The sequence below is a fragment of the Schistocerca americana genome, chromosome 2 (genome assembly GCF_021461395.2).
Source record: "Schistocerca americana isolate TAMUIC-IGC-003095 chromosome 2, iqSchAmer2.1, whole genome shotgun sequence".
Lineage (NCBI taxonomy): Eukaryota > Metazoa > Arthropoda > Insecta > Orthoptera > Acrididae > Schistocerca > Schistocerca americana.
This window is the reverse complement of record NC_060120.1, coordinates 532,890,170-532,913,103: the sequence shown is the minus strand read 5'-3', so window position 1 is coordinate 532,913,103 and position 22,934 is coordinate 532,890,170. Positions and strand designations below refer to the sequence as shown.

Genomic DNA, 22,934 nt, shown 5'->3' with positions numbered 1-22,934 from the left:
CTTCTGATGATATCATTTCGCGGCACTCGCAATTTGTAAACGCAGAGGAGTTTGTTTGTGAAGCTGTTGGTGCGTGAGGCGTTTAGTACGCAGGAGAAGCAGGGAGTGAGCGCTGCGGTGTGCTCACCTGCTGGCGAGCTTCCGGCCGTCCCCTGGCAGCATCACTCGGCGAGAGATCTCCACATAGGTGCGCACTAATTCCTCCGATGGAGGCCACGGCGCCCGCACTGAAAGCAACGACGCACGATCGTAGCACAACATGCGGCAGGAAGTGAGGCTCTGGCGCGTAGGAACCAACCGGCTGAGCCTTCGTGTCGCCGCTGTTGGCAGCACTGCCCAGTCGTTGTAGCAACTTTCCAGGAGCTGACGTGCACGCGTGCGCTTCGAAGGATTTCCGTGTGGCTTCTAAGGACAGGTTCTGTTGCCAGTATTACTGTGACGTTCGATAGAAACTAGCAAGCTACGCCAAACAAAACTGCAGTGTTAATCCTACGAGTATTTATTCTGTTTTCCGGTGTCACGTATATTCGTCAGTGTAGTGAAGCAGCAACTTGGCAGGAATTTTGCGTTCGATTTATGGAGTAAGTGTTTTAAAAAGACTTTCGTTAGTCAGCTTGGGCCACTGCAGCCGTGTCTTCCTTTCATGACAGACGAAGTGTCGGATTTCACTTCCAGCTCCTCTTTTTACTGGACAAATACGTTAACTGATTTTCTACTACGGTGCGTATTGCAAGTGCCCCAATTTAAATTACATACACAGCCGTAGCTTCGCATTAAGGCAGCTGTTTGCGTGAACAATAAAAGGTACTGCATAGTTCCGCATAAACATTTGAATCAACGTAAGAAAGACTAATTTATTAACACTTAACTGGATCAAATGAGAATCAAATCAGTGTTCAGTAAGGACTCTAATTTTATGTAGGCTTAAGCTCACACCGGAATTAAAAAATAAAAAGTATAGTAATGGACAAAAATAATCAAGCAAGCGAGAGTTATTGCTGTAGGCCACCAGAACAATATGAATGAAATGAAAAATGTATGCATTATAACAAAGATTTTGGTCTCATTGCCACTATAGTTTCCAAAAATATATCCAATATCTCTGTTTTGTAAACTGTAACAGTCTACTAAAGAACACCGTCTTATAGATGAGGCTGCCTTTTGAGTTCATAACCAGTCATTTTAAATTCACGTTACGCATACATCTGTAAAATTGCTAAATGCTGATTATTTACCAGATTTTTATTTTTTTATCTATTATTTATTTTGTAATTACAGATTTGAGATATGAGTTACTAATTCGTACCCACCACCTTTTATACTTTACAAAAATAGAAAATCTAATATGGAATACAAGGAATTGCCAAAGATAAACCTCTTCAGTTTGAAAACAAACTTAACTTTACTGTCTGTCAGACATTTCGCATCACAGGGTAAGTGATCAAAACTTTTGCTTGTAGCATTGTGCGCCCATTTTCGTACTAAAGGCAACCTTTATCTTCTGGTATTGGAATTACGTACATCGTTGCTCCTTTTACACGGCAGAGCATTATTTACAACAAACTTCATGAAAGAAAATATGTGCTGTGAAGTACCTGTTAAAATGCATAACTCCTTAAGCAGATGTGATTATCATTTATCATGCTCGTTTTGGGGATTTCCTTTCCTCAATAGCTTCCCCCTCCCCCCCCCCCCCCCCCAACACACACTCTTACTCTAACTTTCTTCTCAAACTTCTTTCTTTTATTTCTTTTATAAGTTGTGACATAGTCACGAAAACGTTTCCAGCAATATAGGGAAGTATTTGCTTTATTATAATTCTCGTCTTGGATCATAATATTTATTTGTAATCAGGTTATTAATATCGATCGGTAACGACCATCTTCAGATCTAAAAAATACAAGCACAGAAAGGTAGCCTAATTTACAAAACACTCATAACTATATGAATGTAAAGAAGAAAGCAAACATAAAACTGTACTATATAACCATACCTGAGTCAAAACGTGTTCCGTTACACATATCACGCTATTACATGTGATCGAGCAATCAAAATAATTAGCCATTTCGGGTTCGTCAAACATATGACATTTGATATACAAAGAGCACAATTCAAGCGTACGTACTGCACACGAAGAGAGGGTCAGTTTCAGTTTTACTGCCGTGCAGCGAGAAGAAACGTTGTCGCCATCCAAGCCCACTAGATGTCGCCGCTGCACGTCAGTTGACATCGTCTCAGAAAAGTACATTCCTAATACTCAAGTATATGAAAACTTCGTACACATTTTATTAAGGGAAATGTAGAAGATAAAACGGAAATGATTGTGCTTACACATCATATAATAAATTTAATGGGAAAGAAGGCTTTATTAAAACAAACACCTATGTTAGAAGATTACGCATATTATACAATCGAAACAATTAAGTTATAGAAAGACTTACAGTTCACTCTCGAAAGCATTATCAAATATGGACAATGCGCTCACGCAACACATTCACCAGACCGGAGCTCGCAATAAAATACATGTGCAACAACAAAATTGACGCACAGCGTCACCGCCACATGTCATCCACACCACAACGATAATTATAAGGTGTCAATATGTTGAAATAGGTGTTATAAAACTATATTGTCCAGAAAGATATAGTAACATATTATAGAGTAGAAATCAATAACAGGCTAAGTGCAAAAACATGCTGACAAAAACATTCTAATGAACAAATGTCAACCATATTTTTTATTTACTGTCTACTGTAAGATTCACACAACTGTTGCAATATTTTTAAGTTTACTTCCTTTTATCAATGAAAATAAATATTTTATTCTGAAAAACGCAGAATGTGCTACATATTGGCGAGATAAGTGCCAATGCAAGAAATCTCAAGCAATTATCAGTTTTATTAATAATAAGCATTTTACAAATACACTATCCAGTGATTAAATTATTCTTAATCCTTCTTTTAATTTTTTAGATGACAAGGCAATTTTAATTGATTAACTGTTCGAAAAATGCTGATCCTTCATGTTTTCAGCTGCCGTCGTTTTTACCGTGATGTGATGGTAAAACTAAGTTCTTTATTATGTCGGTGGTAATATCTTTCTTGAAAATCTTGTAGATACTCCACTCGTCAAGTTCGTTAAACAATGCTCTGGCCTTGATGACACTAGTGTAATTTTTTTCACTTGAATCGAACTACATTTGGAAATATTTATTTTCGTTGTTTTAATATGTGGGTGCCTGATTTAAAAAAAAAAAAAAATAAGTCCTCAGGCTGGAGCACTGTAACTGTAAATGGATTGTTAGGTGTTGCGTTCTCCGTGAGTTTTAAAAGGTCCTTAGGTACTTGACGCTCTGACATTCTTGCAGCCTCTTATGTTTTTCAATCTGGGCAAAATCTCTGTCACACGCTGCGAACAATTACAAAGCTTCGAGGCACATAGCGCGCTTTAGCTTCGCCAGTGACTGGCCGTCACATACTCTCATGTTATCATTCGGCGCTCATATGCACTACTAGAAATGATCGTAGCGCTTAGCCCGCTTTTCATGTTATTGGCAACAACACTTATCTTGGTTTTTCGGGTCTAACAGAAAAAAAAAAATGGCTCTACATATACACTGAAGAGCTAAAGAAACCGGTACACCTGCCTAATATCATGTAGCCCCCCCCCCCCCCCCCTGGGTACGCAGAAGTGCTGCAACACGACGTGGCATGGACTCGACTAATGTCTGCAGGGAACTGACAGCATGAATCCTGCAGGGCTGTCAGATGTAAGGCAGCTCAGATATGCTCAATAATATTCATTTCTGGGGAGTTTGGTGGCCAGTGGAAGTGTTTAAACTCAGAAGAGTATTCCTGCAGCCACTCTGTAGCAATTCTGGACGTATGGGGTGTCGCATTGTCCTGATGGAATTGCGCAAGTCCTTCGGAATGCACAATGGACGTATGGACATAAATGGATGCAGGTGATCACTGATCAGACAGGATGCTTACGTATGTGTCACCTATCAAGTCGTATCTAGACGTATCAGGAGTCCCATATCACTCCAACTGTCCACGCCTGACACCATTACAGAGCCTCCACCAGCTTGAACAGTTCCCTACTGACAGCCAGGGTCCATGGATTCATGAGGTGGACTCTATACCCGTACACGTCCATCCGATCGATACAATTTGAAACGAGATTCGTCCATCCAGATAACATGCTTCCAGTCATCAACAGTCCGATGACGGTGTTGACGGACCCAGGCGAGGCGTACGACTTTGTGTCATGCAGTAATGAGGGGTACAGAGCCTTCCGTTCTGAAAGCCCATATCGATAATATTTCGTTGAATGGTTCGCACGCTGATACTTGTTGACGGCCCAGCATTGAAATCTGTAACTATTTCCGGAAGGGTTGCACTTCCGTCACGTTGAACGATTCTCTTCAGTTTCCGTTGATTACGTTCTTGCAGGAGCTTTTTCCGGCAGCAGCAATGTCGGAGATTTGATGTTTTACTGGATTCCTGATATTCATGGTACTCTCGTGAAATGGTCGTACTGGAAAATCCCTACTACATCGCTGCACCTCGGAGATGCTGCGTCCCATCGCACCTGCGCCGACTATAACACCACGTTGAAACTCACTCAAATCTAGAAAACCTGCCATTGTAGCAACTGTAACCGATCTAACAACTGTGTCAGACATTTGTTGTCTTATGTACGTGTTGCCGACCGCAGCGCCGTGTTCTGCCTGTTTACGCATCTCTGTATTTGAATACGCATGCCTACACCTGTTTCTTTGGCGCTTTAGTGTATGCTACATCAGAAATCCCACGCCACTGTACAATACAGGTATAAATATTTATGATATTTCAGATGTTTGGCTCGCAAATCAAAGAAATTTTTTAGTGGCCATGCTACGCTCGTGCATTCCATTCACTTACTCAAGAGTGCGCAAAATGGGCAACAGAAAAACAATGGGACGACGCAAAAAAACTTCACTGCGAAACAGCTCTATGCACTCTTATAAGCATGTATAGCTTTTTTATTTTTTATATTATCTAATAAATTAAGTAATTTTGTATACTATGCATAGTATCTTTGTACAAGTCAATCATTATTAAAATAGACACACAGAAATAAAGAGAGGACAAGGGAGGAGAAAAGAGAAAACTCTCCAGCTCGACAAAATAAAACAAAGAAAATATATCGAACGGACATGCGGTGCTCACACAACCCGTTCGACAAATTTGGAGCCTCCAACAGAGATTTGCCCAAAAACGACAAAATATTAGAATGTCATTTGACACAAGGGCCTCATCATATCTCATCTACTTTTAAACACAAAGTGTAACTACAGTTTGGCTGGCCACGGTGCCCGAGCGGTTCTAGGCGCTACAGTCTGGAACCGCGCGACCGCTAAGGTCGCAGGTTCGAATCCTGCCTCGGGCATGGATGTGTATGATGTCCTTAGGTTAGTTAGGTTTAAGTAGTTCTAAGTTCTAGGGGAATGATGACCTCAGAAGTTAAGTCCCATAGTGCTCAGAGCCATTTGAACCATTTTTTAACTACAGTTTTTTTTTATTAAAAATTTTTGTTAAAAATTTTTATAGTAAATGTGCTACTTGAGATACTCAGAAGGATTGGATTATACAAATGCATATCAACTGATAACCTTTTCATGTTTTGGGCCACAGTCATTTAATAATGTTTGAATTATATTTCCTCGATTTCACTGTACAAACTTCTTTACATTGCATCAGGATTTCGGCGTTAAACCGTTATTGTTGTTATTATAGTTCTATGACTGGAAAACAGGTCTGCTACCAGTCTGCCAAACATTTCGGTGATTTTGTACTTATTTACGCGCGGAAACACTCAGTTCAATAGATCTTGACGATGACTTCACTTAACGAAGTCTAATTATACCAACATTGTTGTACCTGACAATGGCTTAAGGCCGAAAGCGTGATAGTAATACAAAGTAAAGAAATTTATGCAGTCAAATGGGGAAATATCATTCAAACAGTGACCAAACATTTGGCCAATTCAATGACCATACGTAAGATCACAGATGTTTTTTTTTCTTTCTTTTGTTTTTGTGCGTTGTGTGCGTGCGCGCTATAGTTGAAGTTTAGTTTCTTAACTTCATAGGCATTTTTTCTTCATAATAATCTATGGTGCACGGTCCCAGTTGCAAGTTGCATATCTACTCTTTCAGGGACAACAAGAAGTTGTGATTACGTAGGCTTTCCCGGCGTAATAAGTCTTGAAAGTCTCTTCGGGTTTGCTGCCGGATCCTAAAATCAACTTGACTCGATATTTCGGCGATCCAACTGTTCGTGCAATTCGACGTCCTATAAAGGCCACCGTTCAGTACACGGCGCATGCGCCGCCCATCACGGTTTCTGCCTTCCAAGACAGGGAGGTGGCGCCGCCCTTAGTGAAACACTGCTGGCAACGATATATCGCAATCAAGGCCGCACCGAAGAACGTTCAGTTTTGATGCGAGATAATACAGGATTCCACGTTTTGCTAAGAGGAAAGCCATTGTCCCTGTTGATTAAATTATCAGCCAACCTAATTTCAATCGCCTCTTTATAGACACTATTCCAAAAACCGGAAATGTTGGCAATCACAACAGTTTCCTCAAATTTCATTTTGTGTTCCTCATTTAGGCAGTGTTCTGCTACGGCCGATTTTTCCGGCTGTTGTAGCCTCGTGTGACGGCGACGTTCCGCACACCTGTCATGCACTGTGCGAATAGAACGGCCAACGGGGTGTACAAAATCCCGTGTCAATGTGGGAAAGCTTACGTTGGCCGTTCTATTCGCACAGTGCATGACAGGTGTGTGGAACATCGCCGTCACACGAGGCTACAACAGCCGGAAAAATCGGCCGTAGCAGAACACTGTCTGAATGAGAGACACAAAATGAAATTTGAGGAAACTGTTGTGATTGCCAACATTTCCGGTTTTTGGAATAGTGTCTATAAAGAGGCGATTGAAATTAGGTTGGCTGATAATTTAATCAACAGGGACAATGGCTTTCCTCTTAGCAAAACGTGGAATCCTGTATTATCTCGCATCAAATCTGAACGTTCTTCGGCGCGGCCTTGATTGCGACATATCGTTGCCAGCAGTGTTTCACTAAGGGCGGCGCCACCTCCCTGTTTTGGAAGTCAGAAACCGTGATGGGCGGCGCATGCGCCGTGTACTGAACGGTGGCCTATATAGGACGTCGAATTGCAACCTGGCGTCAGTTCTCAGCGGGACTCATCAGCAGAAGCAGCATTTCCTGAAGATGGCGAACAGTTGGATCGCCGAAATATCGAGTCAAATTGATTTTAGGATCCGGCAGCAAACCCGAAGAGAATTCAAAACAAGAAGTTGTTTTTCAATATTTGATAAAATTACTGGCCAAATTTAAAATGCTGTCATAATTTACTCTGTAAGAGATATAATGACATATTAAAGGGGTGCCACAGTAAGTCAAGTATCATAGTTAGATATTGCGTATGTGTCTTGAAACAGCTTAACTCACAATCCGCAAATTTCTCACACTATATTCACACAGTATTTGAGAATGAGAGCTCTTGGCGACTTCCAGCAAAGCTTACATACGGTCCCAAATCTTCACGAAACTTTTTCTCGCTAAAACTCTACACAAAATGCTGAGAAAGCAAGAAAGTTTATCGCTTACTACATTTTCGCTGTGCATGAAGTAAAACTCCAACATCAGACACCAAGTTTTTATTTATTACTTCGTAACTACCAACTCTATTCGCAACACGTTCTGCAGGTAGTATCCACATATACAACTGAATATATCTACACAATTATATCACTGTAAGACATACAGGACAGGAGAAATAAGTCGTAAACATTTACATGAATGAGAGAGTAGCTTTTGCTTAAAACAGAGCGCAATATACCCAGATCATACTTATCCATTGTTTGATAAAAGGGCGCTTAGCGAATTCAAACAAACTTTAAACATAATTTCAAACCTTTTTCTCGCTTTCATGCTTAACGTCAATTATTTAACACATTAAATCATACTCAATCACACTTTCGAAGCTATGTTTACATGGGAGTTTGCTTCTTTAAGAAATCGGGTATGCGAGGGGAGGGGGAGTTTACTGGTGTGCATCTAAGTTCAGTTCTACGCTGTCATAATTTAACGCACTGTGCTGTTTTAAGATTGTTGCCTGTTTTATATTTAGGCAGCCGCAACGATAGCGAATTGTTTCTTTGATTACTATTACTGGCAAATTGTGGTCTCATTAGCCATAACATATTCTCTGCATCGTCAATAAAATGTTACGCAGACTGTTAGAACATTTCTGAGGAGAACAGTGCCTAGAAAAGAGAGTAACATCTACAATTTTTAATGACGCTGTTACGTGAACTAGAGTCAGCAGATAAAAATTCTAATACACTCCTGGAAATGGAAAAAAGAACACATTGACACCGGTGTGTCAGACCCACCATACTTGCTCCGGACACTGCGAGAGGCTGTACAAGCAATGATCACACGCACGGCACAGCGGACACACCAGGAACCGCGGTGTTGGCCGTCGAATGGCGCTAGCTGCGCAGCATTTGTGCACCGCCGCCGTCAGTGTCAGCCAGTTTGCCGTGGCATACGGAGCTCCATCGCAGTCTTTAACACTGGTAGCATGCCGCGACAGCGTGGACGTGAACCGTATGTGCAGTTGACGGACTTTGAGCGAGGGCGTATAGTGGGCATGCGCGAGGCTGGGTGGACGTACCGCCGAATTGCTCAACACGTGGGACGTGAGGTCTCCACAGTACATCGATGTTGTCGCCAGTGGTCGGCGGAAGGTGCACGTGCCCGTCGACCTGGGACCGGACCGCAGCGACGCACGGATGCACGCCAAGACCGTAGGATCCTACGCAGTGCCGTAGGGGACCGCACCGCCACTTCCCAGCAAATTAGGGACACTGTTGCTCCTGGGGTATCGGCGAGGACCATTCGCAACCGTCTCCATGAAGCTGGGCTACGGTCCCGCACACCGTTAGGCTGTCTTCCGCTCACTCCCCAACATCGTGCAGCCCGCCTCCAGTGGTGTCGCGACAGGCGTGAATGGAGGGACGAATGGAGACATGTCGTCTTTAGCGATGAGAGTCGCTTCTGCCTTGGTGCCAATGATGGTCGTATGTGTGTTTGGCGCCGTGCAGGTGAGCGCCACAATCAGGACTGCATACGACCGAGGCACACAGGGCCAACACCTGGCATCATGGTGTGGGGAGCGATCTCCTACACTGGGCGTACACCACTGATGATGGTCGAGGGGACACTGAATAGTGCACGGTACATCCAAACCGTCATCGAACCCATCGTTCTACCATTCCTAGACCGGCAAGGGAACTTGCTGTTCCAACAGGACAATGCACGTCCGCATGAATCCCGTGCCACTCAGTGTGCTCTAGAAGGTGTAAGTCAACTACCCTGGCCAGCAAGATCTCCGGATCTGTCCCCCATTGAGCATGTTTGGGACTGGATGAAGCGTCGTCTCACGCGGTCTGCACGTCCAGCACGAACGCTGGTCCAACTGAGGCGCCAGGTGGAAGTGGCATGGCAAGACGTTCCACAGGACTACATCCAGCATCTCTACGATCGTCTCCATGGGAGAATAGCAGCCTGCATTGCTGCTAAAGGTGGATATACACTGTACTAGTGCCGACATTGTGCATGCTCTGTTGCCTGTGTCTATGTACCTGTGGTTCTGTCAGTGTGATCATGTGATGTATCTGACCCCAGGAATGTGTCAATAAAGTTTCCCCTTCCTGGGACAATGAATTCACGGTGTTCTTATTTCAATTTCCAGGAGTGTACTTTCTTGCGTATTCGTCACAAGCAGCTGCTCACGGCCGCGCGTTTCAGACCGGTAGTGGTCTCTGTGGAACGTTGCATGACGCACGTCGAGAGCACGAAGGTTAACCGACAACTTTTTTTTTTTGTACAGCTTTTATGTTAGGTTGTGTTTCAGTCTTTCACTCCTATTCAACTGGCATAATACATTTATGGATGAACTTCAGGTATTATGGAATAGTCTGGCAGTAAGGAACACCGTGATTTGTCATTCCTCGAGTAGTACTTACAAGTGGGAGACGCATGAACTACTGTACCTCAGAATGTTCCCGCAGTGCTCTGTAGTGAGTCCAGCTCGTCTCCAGACATCTTGTCAGTTACGACGCAGAAAAACTGTTTTCTTAATTTGACAAAAATTTTACATTAAGTTTTAAAAATGTGCAATGATTATAGAAAACATGCTACCGATTAAAACTATGCAATTTATTAATTAATATATTAGTAGATTGATATTAATTGCTCGATTTTCGGCTATGGGTACAGAGGACCCTGTTTTTATGTTGTGTAGTCCAAGATGGTGTGTTGGGCATTAAGGAATAGTTGGTAAAATGCGGGCCCACCTTTACTGTGCAGGTGCTGAAAACGAAGATTACGATTGTGACTTCTGCAAATAGATAAATGTGAAACGAATCATCTCTACCTCACAAACAAATAATTGTTTTAGAACTTTGTTTTGAAGCTAATAAACTTATCAAATTCGTTATCGAATCAAATTATTTTTTCTGTTAATGATAATAAATTCTTTTAATAGTTTAAATTAACAGCTATCTCAACAACTGTGTTTTATGTATATTAAATACGTTTTTCTCAAATTTACATGATTATCTGCATTTTTACCAACTTATTCCAAGTCTCACAATTATTCCATATTAACCTCGAAGTACAACTTATAAATTTTTTGCGGTATGTTTTTTGTATTTTATTATGAGAAAAACAAATGCTTATTTCCAAATAGTTATACTTCACGATAAAATGTGTCTAACAGCTAAGAATGAGTGTAGTTTAGAGCTACTTGTACAACTACAAAAGTAAATAGTTTTCCGTAATACCCGAACTTCGCCTATGTCTGTCTGCATTTTGAATGCTGCAGCACACCTTTATTCTGTAATTTGTTGGGCACATAGCGAATGCTGCGCTGCACCAGTGAACCTAAAACTGTTTGTGCTATGCACACAAAGGCGGAAAAGAAGCTACAAATTGAAGAATAAAATGCAGTAGTAGCATTTAAAAGCCAGTCGATAAAACTTTATACTGACGACGATACCCACAGATTCAGATCTCTACCACTGTCAACGTGGATAAATTAATTAAAGTCGATTTACTCCATCATGATCATGGTCTGCTCCGTTTACTCAAATGCCCCTCGGGCGCTAATGACAGTAGCAGTTTTGCGCCCTAAAACAAAAAAAAAAAAAAAAAACAAACAAAAAACAAAAAAAAAAAAAAAGAAACTCAAATGCCCGAAGCGCCTTTAAGACAGTACCACGCTGTCAAATGATTGTAAAGCTACTAAAATGCGGATCATCTTCGCAGAAATGTCATTGTATTAAAGAATATTTTGTGGTCTTAGTTTGCTATATTAGATGACGAGCGTTCATAAAAATCTAACGTCGTCGGTAGTGCGCCCAAGAAGACACTATCAGACAGTGAGACCTGCCCTATATTATTTGCTCGCAACACGGTTGTGTTCAGAGAGGTGTCTTCATTGAGAATCTGTGAGGAAATCCGGAATGGACAAATGCCTTAAATACAGAGTGGTTATGATTAAACTTTGGCTACTTGAGAGGGCCTCATGAGAAACGAGTGATCGTGGGACCATGAAACTTTGTGGAAACATTTGTAAGGATACGTGGAAGAGAAATAACGAATGAACTACTGAAAAAAAGTATGTGATTTCACCGCTGAGAGGGCAAAATTTGTGAACTGCGTACGATGTTTATGTTCCAGGTTACCAAAAATTGCTCACTGTGACGACCATGTGCATCCACAACAGCCTGGAGCGAGACTAGAGATCGTTCGCGGCACTTTTTGAACGGTGGGCCACGGAATGTTCAGCTGTCTTTACAAAGCTCGTGCACAGCTGGAAGATCGCGCATTGCATCCAGCACTTTCAGCTGTGGCAACAGTAACTTCTTCAACAATTTGTGGCCAACTGGCCGTCTGGCTCTGTTAGGAGCAGTTTCCAAATCGCCAGTTAATTCGAACTTCCGAACCATGATCTTCAAACCCAGCGTGGAAGATCTCTCCATATTTCTTTAATGCGTCCCCCGCCACTTGCGAAGAGCAGCAGCACTACTGCAACTGTTTTGAAAAAAACAGCTTTACGAGTAAAGCTCTGTTCACCTTGTCCAGACCCATGTTGACTGTCTACAACTGCAGTGCACACTCATGTTGTGTACCAGTAGCGGCGCCTAACGGCAAGTCATGACACTAACAATATTAACGACTCAAATCCTGCAACGCAGAATCTGAACATCATTCCTGTAAAGTTGGGTACCTTTCTGTCCACTACGGCTGAAACAGGGAATGTTTATTATGACCACCCTGCACAATACGCGCAGATACAGACGTAACATCCGGTAGCTTTTGACTACAGCCTTGCAGAGCTCATGTAATTGATCACTGTCTAACTGTTGCTTTAGGCAGCGAAACGACATGGGATGAACACATAAAATCACTTGCAGTGAGACGAAATGGGCGCTTTAGAAATATTAGGAGAATTCTGAAAAAGCGCAGTACAGTTGCAAGTGAGACCATATATAGGATACATGTGCAATTTGGACGACGGGTAGTCATAAAGTTTTGTTTCTCACCACGAAAAAATTACGCTGCGACCATGAAAGTTAGTAATGGTGTTAATCCTTCTGTACATATTCACCCTTCAATTTGACACAATTTTCCCAACGATGGATGACTTGGCAGAGACCTTTTTTGTAGATGTCTGTATTTTTGTTGTTCAGGAAACGTGACACCGCTGAAACCACCTCATCGCCATTCCGGAAACGCCTGAGACGCAATGGTTTCTTTATCCGAGTGTAGAAGAAAAAGTCAATGGGTGTCGTGTCAGGAGAAAACGGTGGTTCAGGCAAAATTTGATAGCCTAAAGAAGCAACATATGTCCCTATCGTGTGCAGAATGGGCTGTGGCTTTCCGTGAAGCAAAACATCCCCATGATCGACTTCTCTTGATGATTCCTATAGACAGTCTTCCTTACACTTGTCAGAAGATTTCAGTAGTATACTCCTGCAATGGTTTGCCCCGTGTAGGCATAATCTTTTAGCTCCACACCTTAGCAGTCACAAAAAACTCTGGCATCACGTTTCCCGATTACGGAGGGACTTGGCCTTTCTTGGCGGCTGAGAATCCGTTCCCACTGTCTGCTTTGCTGCTATGTGTCTTTCATAGTGATACATGACGCTAAAGAAGTCATCTAGATTGGCATGAAACATCTGCAACATTTTCGTTGCTTCCTATGCTTCGGCGGGCTTCTTGAATAGATGTGATAAGTTACAGAACTCAAGAATCCAGCGGACGGCGACCTTTGTAATGTTCGACATGTGCAAGATTTTGAATGATTGATTTTTCACTTTCTTAACTATCGCCTCGACTGCGATAATCAGGTTTTCGAGAACCAAGGTCTCCACTTCTCTTGTGATTACCAATTCTTGACAGAGAGATGGTGTGCCACTTCGTTGTTCGTCATTCGAACTGGTTTGATAGCACTGGAAGCGTCTACACATATAACTGGTCTCATATTACAGTGAATTTTTGCTCTACACGTCCATTAACGTGGCACGGGTTGTTGCAGTGTTGTTCCTCTTTAAATACTGAAAACGAATTACCGCGCGATACTGCAGTTTATGAATGGCCTGCACCATGTTATTTTAGTTCCACTACGTACTATGGCGCGGAGATTCCGCTATGTACCAGGACTGCAGACATGTATCTGCAAATAAATAAAAACATTAATTGTATGATTTTATTTTTGTAAGCCTTAATTAAAATTTTATGATTCTCTCGTACACATTCCTAGAGTGTTAGGAATCCCCACCATATCGGATAACAAGAAGCGATCAAAGGGACACACAGGAGTGCTGTTAAATTTTTATCCGATGTGCTCAGTCAGGAAGATGTGTTTCGGATATTCTCAGGGATCATGTACAGAGATTTATGGAACAGGATGAAGTCCTAATTGTGAATTGATTATAGATAATCTTAACTCTTTCAGGCACAGGGAAATGGGACAGATTTCGATTCTCATTGTGCAAGACTTTTATCTGTTGAGCAGTTTAAAACAAAATTGCTAAACGGTATACAATTACATTGGAATAAAAACATTAACAGATATTAGATGTTTTGAGAACAGTTTTTCGAAAACAGATGTGGTACATTTTGTGTGCCACGACTCTTCAAGTTACGTTACAGTTTTGGATGCAACATTTGTTCTCGGGGAAATAGAGGAACCTGGCACTTTTAACATTTCAAATAGTGTGGAAGTCTTGGAAGCAAGACTTGTTTTTTTTTCTAAGCGGAGAGGTATATGGTATGCAAAACATCCATTTGGATGTTAGGAACTTCTGAAATTGTCACCCACCACAGACAGAAATGGTCCTAACTTGTACTGCTTGTCATAACTCATCTCATTCTGCTTTGGTATGCAGCTGGCATGTAATCTGGGTCGTCATCACTACAGTATACATCTTCATCTTGGGAACACTGAACTACAGGTATTTCAGAATGGAGTACTGCCTCGTCATACAGTACTTCCCTAGAGCGATTCATTACAAACTGAAATTGGAAATAATGTGTCGAATTACATATATGAAGTTCATTTACTCTTCAATGCAATTTTACAGCACAAACAATGCACCAAATGTGTAACACTACTCGATGTTCCACGAAGTATCTAACGTAGTGGAGGAACGTTGATGAATGGTGCTACATATTTTGGACTCTTGAAATAGTCGTCTTCTGCAGAATGTATCTGATAAAGGTGAATTCTACGGTGATTTTAAATGTACATAAGTCATTATTTTACCTGTAATAAAAAGCTGAATCAACAATATATCACATAAAGACGGAAACAATTACGCTCTCGGCCGCAGTGGTCGAAAACCAGTAAGACTGTGCTCACCGTGGGAAATAACAATCGCCCTGGATGGATTGTATGGATCAATGCTGCTTCTGACCTCTCTCGGTCGTAGTGGGAACTACCACATTACGTATGGTTCGGCAAACATACCTGCATGCTGGAGGATTCTGGACTTCTCAATGAAATGGTTTGTTTATTGTACCACTATGATTTAAGCAAGGAGGAATGGTGATTCACACATTGTACCACCCACCCTAAGAGAGTTACATAACTAACTATCAAGGCAGACTGTAAAACGGTACTCTTGACGTCACTGTGTACTTTCATTCAGGGTACAATCCCAGCAGGCTGTTACCTACAGTTGCAGGACGGACATGTGCAGCCGTTGCTGCTGCATAAAGACCGGACATCTTCTTTCACACAATGGTGCCATACCTCATAACGGATTTACTGTCCGCACATATCTGGATATCCAGTTTCCCCGGAAACAGGTAGATCGTAGAAATCTAGCGGAGTGGCCGCAACGTTCTTCTGATTTACGTCCATTAAATTTATATCTGTGGGGACACGGGGAAGATAACTGTACCGTATATGCGGCGAGAATGAAAAACTTTGCGCATCTCATGGAGCGGATTTTTTGTAATTGCTTGCATTCCAGTACGTGTTTGGTTATAGCCCACGAGCACTAGTTGAAGTGGATGACAAAGACGTACAACATGCTGGACAACACGCTGAGCATGTCATGCAGTGTTTATGTGTTAGCATCAGGTTTGCTGTGTTCTGTACAAAATGCGACCTAACTTGAGAATGAATATAGCTATGCACAAACGAAAGACTGTTTTTCTTGCCGGCCCTTGTGGCCGAGCGGTTCTAGGCGCTTCAGTATGGAACCGCGCGACCGCTAGGGTCGCAGGTTCGAATCCTGCCTCGGGCATGGATGTGTGTGATGTCTTTAGGTTAGTTAGGTTTAATTAGTTCTAAGTTCTAGGGGACTGATGACCTCAGATGTTAAGTCCCATAGTGCTCAGAGCCATTTGAACTGTTTTTCTTGTGTAATTATCTGTCTGTTTCATATGTCACATGACCTCCAGATCTGTATGAAGTTACGAATGACATCCAAGATGGCGACTTACAAAATGGCTGCCTTGTTGGTAATATAGCCTCACAAGTTTTCCCCTCTCCCATCTCATACTTCTTTCTGTCTCATACTACTTTCTGTTTACCACTTCATTTTGTTTTAAAAATGTGGTTCCACATGTATGAGCTACCCTGTATAATGGTTCTGTTAATTCCACTGTTTCCCTGAGGGAACACGAGTGATACTTCATCACCAAAGCGAGAACCTGCGTGTCGATGAATTTTATAGAGCGCGGTCATTTTTCAGAGATGAAGAGGCTTGTTCAAGATAGATTAGTGTGAAGAGGTGCATCAAACATCAACATTGCAAAGAGCCAGACAGGGACTAAACAAATATTTTTTTAGTTGTGTCAGAGGTGCGACTTTCTACCCTTGTTTCTCGGAATAATACAGAGCTTGTGACTGTTATAAAAAGCTGTTGTTTTGGTGGTCTTAGTCCGGAGATTGGTTTGATGCACCTCTTCACTCTAATCTATCTTGAACAAGCCTCTTCATCTCCGAATAACTGCTGAAACCTACATCGATTTGAACCTTCTTACTTTATTCAAGCATTTGTCTCCCTCTACAATTTTATCCCCCCCCCCCCCCCCCTTCCTATTACCTCCCATTACCAAATTGACATTTGTGTGATGCCTCCGCAAGTATCCTCTCAACCGATCCCTACTTTTTTGCCCTTTGTGCCACAAACACAATTTTCAACGTTCTTGGCTGCGCGGATTAGCCGAGCGGTCTAGGGCGCTGCAGTCATGGACTGTGCGGCTGATCCCCGCGGAGGTTCGAGTCCTCCCTCGGGCATGGGTGTGTGTGTTTGTCCTTAGGATAATTTGGGTTAAGTACTGTGTAAGCTTAGGGACTGATGACCTTAGCAGTTAAGTCCCATAAGATTTCACACACATTTGAACATTTTTTTTTTCAACGTTCTTCTGTAGCACCGCATTTCAAAACCTTTTTAAATTTTTTACTTATTTATTACAGTTCTGAGTGTCTAATGCAGGTCGTACAATACATTCAGTGCATCGAAAATTCTCCACATGCTACGGGGAGGGTTCAGTAAGTAATGCAACACTTTTTTCTCGGACGATTTGTTGTGGTATATCGTGGAATATTCCAGCTTCAGATCCTACAGTTTCATGAAGTTTCGATAGGTGGCAACGCTATACGCGGAGTTCAAAATGATGTCTGTAAAGGAGTTGCGTTCCAAGCAGAGACCTGTCATTGGGTTTCTTTTGGCGGAAAACCAGAGCATCTCAGACATTCGTAGACACTTGCAGAATGTCTACGGAGACCTGGCAGTGAACGAAAGCACGGTGGGTCGTGGGATGAGTCGTCTGCCATCACTGCAACAAGGCCGCACAGACCTGTCCGACATCCCGCGTGTCGGCCGGCCGCCTACAGTTGTGACTGCTGCAATGTTGGAATGTCAGGACACTGTCATTCGAGGTGATCAGTGAGTCACAGTCAAATATCTCACTGCTCAACTGGACGTCTCTGTTGACATACACAAGTCTGCGCACACGAACGGAACTCACATAACTTCAATGGACTGTTCTTCCTCCTCCATCCTATACCTCGGATCTCGCACCTTCTGATTTCCATCTGTTTGGCTCAATGAAACATGCACTCCCTGAGAAGCGGGTGAATGGCAGCCTCCTCGTGCAGCAAGATGTTGGCTCCGACTTCGAACAGTGGAGTGGTACCAGGACCTCCCAGTAATGTGGCGCAAGGGGTCGCACTGAACGAGGATCATTTTGAACAGGGTATTGTAGCCAAAAGAGTGGGGAATAGTATGGTGTATTGGAAACCCGAATACAACCAACCAACTTTCAGAAAAAAATGTGTTACGTTACTTTGTCAGTGTCCATTGTAGTATACACCTTTTTTCTTAATTCCAATAAGGTAATGTTAATATACTTAATATATACACTCCTGGAAATTGAAATAAGAACACCGTGAATTCATTGTCCCAGGAAGGGGAAACTTTATTGACACATTCCTGGGGTCAGATACATCACATGATCACGCTGACAGAACCACAGGCACATAGACACAGGCAACAGAGCATGCACAATGTCGGCACTAGTACAGTGTATATCCACCTTTCGCAGCAATGCAGGCTGCTATTCTCCCATGGAGACGATCGTAGAGATGCTGGATGTAGTCCTGTGGAACGGCTTGCCATGCCATTTCCACCTGGCGCCTCAGTTGGACCAGCGTTCGTGCTGGACGTGCAGACCGCGTGAGACGACGCTTCATCCAGTCCCAAACATGCTCAATGGGGGACAGATCCGGAGATCTTGCTGGCCAGGGTAGTTGACTTACACCTTCTAGAGCATGTTGGGTGGCACGGGATACATGCGGACGTGCATTGTCCTGTTGGAACAGCAAGTTCCCTTGCCGGTCTAGGAATGGTAGAACGATGGGTTCGATGACGGTTTGGATGTACCGTGCACTATTCAGTGTCCCCTCGACGATCACCAGTGGTGTACGGCCAGTGTAGGAGATCGCTCCCCACACCATGATGCCGGGTGTTGGCCCTGTGTGCCTCGGTCGTATGCAGTCCTGATTGTGGCGCTCACCTGCACGGCGCCAAACACACATACGACCATCATTGGCACCAAGGCAGAAGCGACTCTCATCGCTGAAGACGACACGTCTCCATTCGTCCCTCCATTCACGCCTGTCGCGACACCACTGGAGGCGGGCTGCACGATGTTGGGGCGTGAGCGGAAGACAGCCTAACGGTGTGCGGGACCGTAGCCCAGCTTCATGGAGACGGTTGCGAATGGTCCTCGCCGATACCCCAGGAGCAACAGTGTCCCTAATTTGCTGGGAAGTGGCGGTGCGGTCCCCCACGGCACTGCGTAGGATCCTACGGTCTTGGCGTGCATCTGTGCGTCGCTGCGGTCCGGTCCCAGGTCGACGGGCACGTGCACCTTCCGCCGACCACTGGCGACAACATCGATGTACTGTGGAGACCTCACGCCCCTCGTGTTGAGCAATTCGGCGGTACGTCCACCCGGCCTCGCGCATGCCCACTATACGCCCTCGCTCAAAGTCCGTCAACTGCACATACGGTTCACGTCCACGCTGTCGCGGCATGCTACCAGTGTTAAAGACTGCGATGGAGCTCCGTATGCCACGGCAAACTGGCTGACACTGACGGCGGCGGTGCACAAATGCTGCGCAGCTAGCGCCATTCGACGGCCAACACCGCGGTTCCTGGTGTGTCCGCTGTGCCGTGCGTGTGATCATTGCTTGTACAGCCCTCTCGCAATGTCCGGAGCAAGTATGGTGGATCTGACACACCGGTGTCAATGTGTTCTTTTTTCCATTTCCAGGAGTGTATTTAAAGAAAAAATAGCCCAAATGTAAAACTAAGATAAGTCATGAAATAAAGCAAAGAAATAAAAACATTAAATTACTTCTTATGTAAATTTCTCTAGTTAACCTTCTATTTGCGGATAGCTCGGTATATCTTCGAGTTTTGCGTGAGCTGAGTAGAGAAATAGCCTACACTTCAGAAACCTCTTCATTTCCTACCTTATTATACCTACACATACACCCTGTAACATTTAAAACTGTAATTTTCATTGTCCAGTTGCTGAGCGACTTGGCAAAAACATCCAGTTGTCATAAATACTTGTAAATGGCAATACCATGCTATTACTAGTAACTAATGTATTTATATTAAACGAATTACAGTTAATATTCTCTTATTGCCAGGAAAAACACGACAATTCACTGATCATATAGTCTTTTTACGCTACTTGTGAGTTAACATTTGCTTACCATTGCAACAACCGCAGTGCTTTCATCATTCGCGCATTTCCTCCTTTCTTCTGTTAATGTCTCTTATAAACATATTTTCGTCTTTAATACCTACTCTGAACTTGTTTAGTGGACCCATAGATAAATTATTTGTGACTATGTTAAGTAACATAGATACGTGGTTTCTGTTCTGTCCGACAAGTCCGACAGAACAGACACCACTGATGGTACAACAGGCGTAAAGAAACTGCATTGCAAGAAATCAGGACTTCAGCAGCCTACACGCCCGGCAGAATAGACACCACACATCTCTGTAAATATGAGCGAGGATGGCTCTAGGTACTTTCAGTGCGGATGCACCGTATCTTCCGAACCCCAGCGGGACTTAGCGGATGCTAAGAGCACTGGCGCTAATGCAGCTAATGAATGAGGGCGCTACTTGCGCGTGGCAGGTTGAGAATTTGAGTTGGACGGGAAACGCGTTCCGGATGGCCGAGGTGGTTAAGGGAACCGTTCTAGAGGAGCAGGAGCATCCGAGTTCGAGTCCCAGTTCGACACAAATTTTCAACCACAATCACTGATTTATTTCAATGCCTGCAGGCGACTGAAGTCCTGATTTCTCGTAATGTATTTTTAGTAAGTAGAGTGTGTCAGCATTTCTAATTAGGAACGTCTGATCGCCCTGAGGGAGTTCATGTCTCTTAACTTCCACATGAAGTGAGTATGTGGACACCACACGCCCAGGGGATCTTAAATCACACAATGCTGATGATATCTTCCCTATTCTATGTACCTATTGGGGTTAACGTCCGTGCCCTGTCATAAAATAAACCATTCCTCTGCTGCAGATAATGTTATTCATTTTTAGTCTTTGTTTGATGCTCAGAGGGAGACAGTAATCCGCTCCGTCCTATATTTCCACTGTCCCAATCCCTTTCCAAGCGTCCAGTCTCGAAGATCTAAGAGTGTGTACTGAAAAGTAATGTCTTCGAATTTATGTAAAATCTCTTAAGGCTTTTAAAATACACACTTAAAAATAAGTTTTGCGTCACCCTGGTTCCCAGAACTCCTGAAGATAGACGTTGACTGTGGATATAGTATCACGCACACATTCCCTTTGACTGTTCAGAGATGTCACTAAACCCGCCCAAAAATGTGAACAACCATGCATGAACAGCGCCTATTAGACGGAGGGGGTCCGAGCACCGATCAGTTCTAGTCATTCCACCAGGAAGGAGGCTCACGGCTCGTGTTCTCTGTAGTTCAACCATGCCTAGACGGTCAATACCGCGGTTCGATCGCGTCCGCAATGTTACTTTGTGCCAGGAAGGGCTCTCAACAAGGGAAGCGTCCAGGCGTCTCGGAGTAAACCAAAGCGATGTTGTTCGGACCTGGAGGAGATACAGAGAGATAGCAACTGTCGATGACATGCCTCGCTCAGGCCACCCAAGGGCTACTACAGCAGTGGGTGACCGCTACCTACGGATTATGGCTCGGAGGAACCCTGAAAGCAACGCCACCATGTTGAATTATGCTTTCCGTGCAGCCACAGGACGTCGTGTTACGACTCAAACTGTGCGCAATAGACTACATGGCGCGCAACTTCACTCCTGACGTCCATGGCGAGGTCCATCTTCGCAACCACTATACCATGCAACGCGGTACGGATGGGACCAACAACCTGCCGAATGGACCGCTCAGGATTGGCATCACGTTCTCTTCACCGATGAGTGTCGCACATGCCTTCAACCAGACAATTGTTGGAGACGTGTTTGGAGGCAACCCGGTCAGGCTGAACGCCTTAGACACACTGTCCAGCGAGTGCAGCAATTTGGAGGTTCCCTGGTGTTTTGGGGTGCCATTATGTGGGGCCGACGTACACCGTTGGTGGTCATGGAAGGCGCCGCAATGGCTGTACGATACGTGAATGCCATCCTCCGATCGATAGTGCACCCATATCGGCATCATATTGGCAAGGTCTTCATCGACGACAATTCGCGCCCCCATCGTGCACATCTTGTGAATGACTTCCTTCAGGATAACGACATCGCTCGACTAGAGAGGCCGGCATGTTCTCCAGACATGAACCCTATCTAACATGGCTGGGATGGATTGAAAAGGGCTGTTTATGGACGAAGTGACCCACCAACCACTCTGAGGGATCTACGCCGAATCGCCGTTGAGGAGTGGGACAATGTGGACCAACAGAGCCTTGATGAACTTGTGGGTAGTATGCCACGACGAATGCAGGCATGCATCAGTGTAAGAGGACGTGCTACTGGGTATTAGAGGTACCGATGTGTACAGCAATTTGGACCACCACCTCTGAAGGTCTCGCTTTATGGTGGTACAACTTGCAATGTGTGGTTTGCATGAGCAATAAAAAGTGCGGAAGTGATGTTTTGTTATAAATAATTCACTGCAGTTCATAAGGAACAATGATGTCCATCATTACAATACCAGATGGAACAATGACATTATTTAGTTGTCTTGAGAACAAAAAGAGGTCTACATCTCTGCAACCAAACTTTTCGATCACTTACCCGCACGAAATTTGTGACAGACAGCAAAGTTAAATATGAAAACTAACTGAATAGATGTCTTCTTGACAGCTCCTTGTGTTCCGTAGAAGAATTACTCTCTGTTTATTTAAAAAGAAACTTATAAATGTTCAACATATAGCCATATTCGCAAATTAATCTGCGACGTTAATGTAAATGACTTGTTGCACAACATTACGATTTATCGTGCAAATGATCCATGGAACATGAAGCTAACTAACTGATGGAAATCGACAGGAGTATGCGGCCGGAGGTCTAAGTTCTCAGGTAGATTATCTAGATTGAAAGAAGTCATTTCGGCAATAGGCGCATTCCAGTTTCCTCTCTTCAGATCCCAACCTTTCAGTTCCCTATCGTCTTCACTGCATTTAAAGCTTTCAGTTACTGTTCTGATATCCAAGACTATGACACAACGCTCGCCAGTGGTGATTTGTTGTTTCTGTCCTCTTCTTAAGGAGAAATTTAGGAAATTTGTGATAAGGTCTTATGGGACCAAA

The 22,934-nt window shown here is 43.5% G+C and overlaps 1 protein-coding gene across 1 annotated transcript in view; it reads right to left on the bottom strand.

Moving 5' to 3' along the window:
• Positions 1-381, bottom strand: part of LOC124594752 (toll-like receptor 2 type-2) — a 173,830-nt gene extending 173,449 nt beyond the window's left edge. The window contains exon 1 of the mRNA XM_047133136.1: positions 128-381. Coding sequence (XP_046989092.1) covers positions 128-261 — 134 coding nt within the window. The 5' untranslated portion in view covers positions 262-381. The remainder of the gene's footprint in view (positions 1-127) is intronic.
• Positions 382-22,934: the final 22,553 nt, after the last annotated feature.